Here is an 8,290-nt window from a genome sequence, read left to right as displayed (position 1 = left end):
GTGCTGAGCTGAGAGGACAGTTTATTGTAATATATGAATACTCCAAAAAGGAGAAAGAATCAAAATCAACACGTTAATACAACATCTACAACAACTAGAAACAGACTAGCAAAGTAAACTTAAAGTCAACAGAAGAAAGCAAATAATAAAGATTAGAGCAGAAGTAAATGAGATAGAAAACAAAAAAAAAAACCTATAGAAAGCATCCACAGGACAAGAAGCTGGTTCTTCAAAGGATTAATAAAATTGACAAACTATTGGCAAATCTAACCAAAGAAAAGGAGAAGACACAAATTACACACATTAGAAACCACATGGGTGATGTCACAATACAACCAATGGAAATAAAAAGGATAATAACAGAATACTATGAAGAGCTGTACTCCAACAAATTTGAAAACTTAGAAGAGATGGATAATTTTTAGAAAAACACGACCTACCTAAACTTTTACACAGAGTCAAGTAGAAAACTTTAACAGACTTATAACAAAAGAAGAACTTGATCATCATCAAAAAACTCCCAACCAAGTAAGTCTAGGTCCAGATGGCCTTCCTGGTGAGTTTTACCAAACATTCAGGGAAGAGCTGTCACAAATTCTTTTCAAATTATTCCGGAATATAGAAAAGGATGGAAAACTTCCTAATACATTCTTTGAAGCAAGCATACTCCTCATCCCAAAACCAGGAAAGGACATCACTAGGAAGAAAATTATAGACCAATATCCATCATGAACATAAATGTAAAAATTCTCAACAAACTCCTAGCCAAAGGAATTAATATACCATGACCAAGTGGGATTCATATCAGGGGTGAAAGGATGGTTTGATATTAGAAAAACAATCTTTATAATCTTCTATATAAATAAATAAAAGGGGAAAGAACCACATGATCATATCTATTGATACAGAAAAGGCATTTGACAAAATCTAACATCCCTTCCTGATAAAAACACTCAACAAAGTAGGAATTGAAGGGAAATTTCTCAGCATCATTAAAAGCATATATATAAAACCAACAGTCACCATCACTCTCAATGGAGAGAAACTGAAAGCCTTCCCTTTGCAAACAGAAACTAGACAAGGATGCCCTTTGTCACCACTCCTATTCAATATTGTGTTGGAAGTCTTAGCTATAAAGCAGGATAGGGAAATGAAAGGCATTCAAACCACTGTTATTGTCTTCTTTTCTTTTATAAGCACACTAAGTTCCTGTTATAAGGAGCTCTGGTAGCGTAGTGGTCACGAATCGGGCTGTGAACCTTAACGTCAGCGGTTCGAAACTTCCAGCCGCTCCGCGGGAGAAAGATGAGGCTTTCTACTCCCGTAAAGATTTACACCCTCGGAAACCCTGTACAGGGTCGCTATGGGTCGGAACCGACTTGATGGCACTTAACAACAACAACAACAAAGTAAGGATTATATAGTTAGTTACCTCAGCCACTCCTCAGAAACTATACAGAGACAGTATGAGTCTGACCTGATTCTATGGCACTTAACAATAACCTTAGACAGTAATTTTGGGGATTAAATTAACTAATAGACAAGGTCATTCTCCCTTGGTCTTGGTATAATGCTCATTGAATGTCAGACAACAGTAGGTTTGCTGTTTTGGTTGTTGTTAAAATTAAAGAGTCTGTAAAAATGGAAAATAAAAGGGAAATACATTCATTTTTTCATTACATTTTTAACTTCAATTTATTCAGTATCTAGTGTATTCCAGGCAATTGTGAGTAAACACAATAAAACACAGGTAGTTTCCAATTTACAACAAGGTTCTGTTCCAACATACACATTGTAAGTTGGTTCTCACATAAGTCAGATAGCTTTTTTGTTGTTTTCATTATTGTCTTGTATTATCCATACCTTTACAGATCAAGTCTTTATCTTTGGTATAGGAAACATTACACATAAATGTGCAGGTATATTTTAATACATACATATTTCTAACAATAAGATATACCCCAAAATACCACAGATGATTGTAAGTACAGCTTGGTGTAAGTCAGGAACTTGTTAAATGCTGTGTTGAGTTCAACCCTACTCAAAATGTAGGGTTTCCAAAGAGAAACTGGTGGGTTTGAACCACTGACCTTGCGTTTAGTAGCCTAGTGCTTATCCTACAGCACCACACCAGGACTTCCTATACTTAAAATGAAGGGCAAATAGACCAATAAGTAGTATAAGATGATTTGATGTCTTAATAAAAAATATTTATAAAGTGGAAGCACACAGGAAAGAAACTGTGTTTATAAAAATAACCAGGAATTGGATGGGATGTATAGACTTGCCAAGCATACATGCCAAGGCCCACAAAGGCATAGTGTGTTGAAACCAGTTGCCATTGAATTAATTCAGACTCGGGTAACCCCACATGTATCAGAGTAGAACTGCATTCTAGAGGATTTTAAGTAACTAATTTTTCAAAAATAGATTGCCAGACTTTTCTTATGAGGAGCCACTGAATAAACACAAACTTACAACATTTTGGTTAACTCTTTTTACCACCCAGGACTCCATGTTTTATTGACTGTATAGAGTACCCATTGCCATCAACTTGATTCTGACTCATGGCAACCCCATATGCTAGAGTAAAGCTGCGCTATAGGGTTTTCTTGATAAAAATATTTATGGACGGGAAATCACCAGAACTTTCTTTTGCAGTGCTGCGCTGCCAGCCTTTTGGTTAATAGTTAAGTGGAGTGTACACCACCCAAGGACTTAAATATTTTGTTGCAGGGTATGCAAACAGTACGTTATAGCTAATGCTTAGTAATAGTATTGATAATAATTAATAGCAAGTGAAGAATATTAAGAGAATCAAGAGCAAACTCATATAGGATTCTATATAGAGACAAAATTCAGTAGCTAATAGGACCCCAGGTTGAAAACACCTCAGAGTTCCTCATCTCCCTTATAAAGTGTTTTTTTTTTTGTACTGGTGTGATGGTGTAGGATAAGCACTGTTCTGCTAAACACATGGTCATCAGTTCAAGCCCACCAGGCACTCCTCTGAAAGTTATGCAGGGTAGCTCTGAGTTGGAACCGACCTCTGCCTTGTAGAAACAACGTGAAAGTAATTTCATATCTTTTGCCAAGCCATATATATAGTTAATTCACATGACTAATTCTTGATTTGAGTAGATGATTAAGGAGGATTAAGAATGAAAGGTTTGCATGTTTTCCCAAAGACAATTAATCTAAATTTGCATTTCATAGGAAATCTTAAAAATGGATTCTAAGCCTTCAAGGATCCCAAGAAGAATTTCTGTTCAACCCTCCAGCTCTTTAAGTACTAGGATGATGTCTGGAAGCAGAGGAAGTAGTTTAAATGATTCCTATCACTCAAGAGACTCTTCATTTTTACTGGATTCTGAATATCAGGTAACATCTTAATTTGTAATGTATATCTGCAGTCTCTTTTTCCACCCCCAAGTTCTTACAGTCACATTTTTTCCTGTTTTTTTTAACACCCTGAATGGAGACATTCTGTAATGGAACATTAATATTCCTGCAGCAAAATGAGTGACTACAAGGGTAAGTCAAAAAGTATAGCTACTAGGGTTTATTCTGAACACAATGTGTCTCTGCAATTGATAGTTGGCTGCAGACAAGGTGTCTCAGTAATACTTTTTCCTATATTTGGTAGGGTGACTTCTCGTAAAAGGTCCAGTCACAACAGCTTCCAAGGGGATCTATGAGGCCAGTTAAATTCAAGGCATCAGTGTCGAAGTGTCAACCTCAATATTAAAGCAACTGTTTTTTGAGATTACGAAAGGAAAATCTTGATAGATAGGACACGAGATGATCTTGGGGACTCATTAGGAAGAAGTTTTAAGAAAACTGCATTGTGAGAAGGGCAGGAAAATTGCACTAAAAAATATTTCCCATCCATCAGGACATTGCACCTGCTCATTCTTTGAGGGCAGTATTGAGGGTAGTAAGAGCTGTCCTAAGTTTCATTTGAAACATTACCCCCATCCACCCTACAGCCCTGATCTTGCCTCTTCAGACTTCTTTTTGTTCTCAAAACTTTTAAGAGATACTTCAAAGGAGTCAATTTGTATCCTTCGGTGATGCCAAAACTGATGTTTTGACATGGTGTATTGTCAGGAGAGATCAGTTGCTGGAAAGGATATCATGTTTGGTAAGGTGAAGGGACAGAGAAAAAGAGGAATACCCCCAACGAGATGGATTGGCCAAGTGGCAGCATTAATGGACTCAAGCGTGGCAACAATAGTGAGGTTGGCCCTTGATCGGGCAGTGTTTCATTCTGCTGTGCATAAGGTCGCTATGAGTCTGTACCGACTTGATGGCACCTAACAACAAGTTTTAAGAACACATAATTCTTTGGAGAAGTATTAGAAAGTTAGAAACACCACCTTCAGAATTGTTGAAGACTGGATAGGGAGGGGAGGATGGGTTGAAAAACAAAAGCTTCACATTTTTATATTCTGTTTGGTGAAGATTTCAATGATTTTGTAGCAATACATTTTTGCTTACCCTTGTTTTTTATCCATAAAGATTTCATTACAAGTCATTTAAGGTCAGATTTTACCACTAAATGAGTTTTCACAATCTTCTTGAAAAAACTGTCCAAATTTTTGGATTTCAGAATTACAGGTAAGTCCTTGTGGCCTTATATAAAATAATATTTTAAAAATTTATAATTTGAAGATTATATTTGACTAAGCTAGTCACTGTGGAAGACTTTTCCAAAGAACGAAAAATGGCAGCATTTTCCCCCCCATTTACATTCATCTGGCTTTTCTCTATTTACATAAACAGTCATGGAATAATGATTGTTACAACGTATTTTTCTTCTATAATCTGACTTCTAAATATTATACTTTTAATTGTGGGTGATTATTAAATTAACAGGCTGTCTTTCTTTTTTTTTTCAGGCTGTCCTTTTTTGTTAAAGTATATTACTAAAAATTTTTAGATGAAGTTTGAGTTTTTGTTAGTAATGAATGTACACTGATTCATCAGTCAGCTAATGATTTTAATTTTAACTAGCTATGTAGATAATTTTCCTTAGAACCAACAGTGTGTTGGTTGGTTGATTTTTGAATGGTTTATTATGTTGTAATACAATGGTTGTAATATGAAAGCTGAGAGGGCTTGATTTTTAAATACAATGTTAATTTATGTTGTTTGTCTTTCAAATTTAAAATTTGTCTTATTGGCCAAATTATTAATTAAACGGTATTTGATATGTAAACATCTGATAAGTTAACTGAATCTAAAAGAACCCTTTCATGAAAATAAAATTTTATTTTTAATACCTATTTATTTATGTATTATGAGTTCTATGGCAAAAGCATTTAAAAAATATTCCTGTACATAGATGATACTTTTATAAAATACTCATAAAAAAATCTAAAGTAGAAGAAATACAATTCCTCTACAATTCTACTGCTTAATTGATTTTATATGAACTATTTATTTAGTTGGTCTTGTTTTAAGTATTAACTCGTAATTTTAAGTTTGTTGCTGGATAAGTACACGTGCCAGAGGTAAAAAAAAAACATACTATTTTACATTTTATAGGGATATTATAGATTTAAAATGTGATGACTTTAAAGGCATACGTTCTTTTATTTTTATAATATTTTATCTATTGATCATTGTCTGGTCTATCATATTTGTAAGAAACAAAAATTCTGAAACAAGATTATACTTTCTAGCCTGGACTGTTATTCACCACTTTCTAGCTAAGTGAATTTGGGCACATTACTTAAATTCTTTGTATGTTAGTTTCCTTATCTTACCTTTTGGAGTTAAATGAATTAATATAGTGTATGAGAATAGTGCCTCACATATTTTCAGTACTATATAAAATGCTGGCTGTCACTACTTTTGTTTCTGGATTATCATTGTTTATACTAATTTAGGTGTGAAGTCTCATGTATATTTAGAAAATGTATTGACATTTATTTTAAAATGTCACTATTTTCAAACTATCCCTTTTACTTTGTTTACAATGTAATAGATTATTCCAAAAGCCTCATTTTTCACTGTGGTAGTTAAACACTAGCATAAAAATTTATTTAAATAGAATTTTAATGACTGTGAAATGAGCAGACCTAAAAGTTAGTAGTTGTAACCCATTAGTATTGAATTCAGTCTGTCGTAACCTTTTTTCATGTGACTTATTCTATTGCAGAGCATCAATTTTACATTCAACAAATCATATATTTTGGTTCATTAGAATGATTGCAATCCTCTCTTACGTTCTACCAGTTACCAATATTTACCTGTATTCCTTTTAATTCTTGAATTACTCCCTGTGTTTCCTGCTACATTAATCTTTCTAAATTGAGAAAGTACTTTCAAATGTCCAAAAATCATATGATAATTTCGTTCAGTCCCATTGGTTCATAATCAGGGTTTCAAACTGGTTCAGTCATGGCCATTGAGGCAAAATTAAAACACAACAGGATTTTTTTTAAGTTTGGGTGATTTGTAACAGGAAAAATTATGGGTGAAGCCCTGGAATGGGAGACTGAAGAGACTCTTTCAGGACAGGAGCTTTATTCAGCAGATTGCATTTTTAGCCAGGACCATAGAAAGGGACACACATTCAAAGTGGCACTGTTGCCCACCATCTTTGAGCGAGGCACCAATATTTCCAACTCTGTCACTCAAGAGATTTGGTTGCTATGCAGTGTACATCCTGTCCTTTTTTTCTAAGAGGAAGATTACATTTCCAGTGACTGTTTTGGTTCATTCACATATTTCGAATTACCTGTTCTGGTTTCACCTTGTTGGCCATGACTAAACCAGAAAAAACCAGTTCAAAGCCCTGTACATAATAAGGTTAATAAAGTAAATCTGCTCTGTGAATAGCTGTAAGGGAAGACAATATTATTTGTAATGTTTACTCTGCCATTCTTTACTATTCATGGAGTCCACTTTTCTGCACTTACTTTTCTTTCATCTTACTGGTTCACAGATTAGAATACCTGCATTCACGTTTTTTTCTGTAAGGTCACTGAAATAAGATTCAATTACATTTTTACAAACATTGAATTTTAATTTAAAATAGAACAGTAAAAAGCAAAGGTTCTATATCATGTAGCCTAAGCTGAAATCCAGCTTTATCTAACAGTTATATAATCTTAAGTGTATTTTATTTATACAGTGTATTTTATTCCTCTGTTTCATCATCTGTAAATGATGGTAATAGTGTCTTCCTCTTACAGTTCCTGTCATTGATTGAGAGAAATAATACGTGCAGAGTACTCTGAACAACAGTGTGTTAGCATAGAATTTAAACTTGTTGCTGTGAAGTTGATTCTGGATAACATTGTGTCTTTGGAGAAATGTAAACTCTTAAGTTCTGAACAACTGATTTCTTAAATATCTTTTGGCTATTGGCCATTTATAAGCTAGAGCTGTGTATGTCAGTAATCTTACTTATATTTCTGATACTAGTCTTTGAATTTTTAATAAAATTTGAATGGTTGGAACTATCAATTTTTTTAAAAATAGGATCTCCTTTCTATAAGTCATATTGATTGATAAGTTAACAGTTGGGAGTTTTCTGTGAATATGCAATTGTTTATGCAAAGGAGCTCCAAAAAGTTTGTGGAAAAGTTTTATTATTTTTTAGTTCAAAATAAAGTTTTTGAAGCTCCCCCTCATATTTCTTAATACTTTTTTTTATATTTTCAGTAAGTTAATTTCAGCAGGGGCCACAAACAGATTGAGAAAAATAATTCCTGTAAAGGCATTCCTGCTGGGTAGGCTCTGTCACTTCATTAACATAGTAAGCTATAGTCACCTTGTTAACATAAGTTTATCAACCAGTTCCTATAAAGTATGAAAGTATACCAGTCAGTCACAGGGCAAGTTGCTGCCCAAGACCAAACAAAATTTATCAAGTTGTTTGCAGTTTACCCTGCAAATGTAAAATCAACCTGGACGAAAGTAACCTTCTGGACTAGAAAACTAAAGAAAGATAAAGATAACTACTTGGGGCTCAGGAGACAAACAATCTGTCAAATTATTTTTCTAAAGAACCAAGGTAAAGGCACCATAAAGAAATTAATTTTACCAAAATGCCTTTATTTTTCTTTTGATAGCAGCTTTAAATTAAAATTGGACAAAGGATTTGAATAAACGCTGCTTAAAGTCCTAAGGAGCCCTGGTAGCATAGTAGTTACGAATCTGGCTGCGAACCACAAGGTCAACAGTTCGAAACTACCAGCTGTTCCGTGGGAGAAAGATGAGGCTTTCTGCTCCCGTAAAGATTTACAGCCTCAGAAACCCTGTACAGGGTCACTAT

General features: G+C 34.2%; 1 protein-coding gene across 2 annotated transcripts in view; it reads left to right on the top strand.

The window, feature by feature from the left end:
- The window catches only part of MARCH7 (membrane-associated ring finger (C3HC4) 7, E3 ubiquitin protein ligase), a 59,003-nt gene that overhangs the window by 16,475 nt on the left and 34,238 nt on the right, over nucleotides 1-8,290 (top strand). For both annotated transcript variants that reach the window (XM_006872027.1, XM_006872028.1), the window contains exon 2: nucleotides 3,217-3,381. In XM_006872027.1, the coding sequence (XP_006872089.1) occupies nucleotides 3,229-3,381 (153 nt within the window). In that variant the 5' untranslated portion in view covers nucleotides 3,217-3,228. The remainder of the gene's footprint in view (nucleotides 1-3,216; nucleotides 3,382-8,290) is intronic.

The sequence above is a fragment of the Chrysochloris asiatica genome, unplaced genomic scaffold, assembly GCF_000296735.1.
Source record: "Chrysochloris asiatica unplaced genomic scaffold, ChrAsi1.0 scaffold00181, whole genome shotgun sequence".
Taxonomy (NCBI): Eukaryota; Metazoa; Chordata; class Mammalia; order Afrosoricida; family Chrysochloridae; genus Chrysochloris; species Chrysochloris asiatica.
This window is presented reverse-complemented; position numbering and strand designations above follow the sequence as displayed.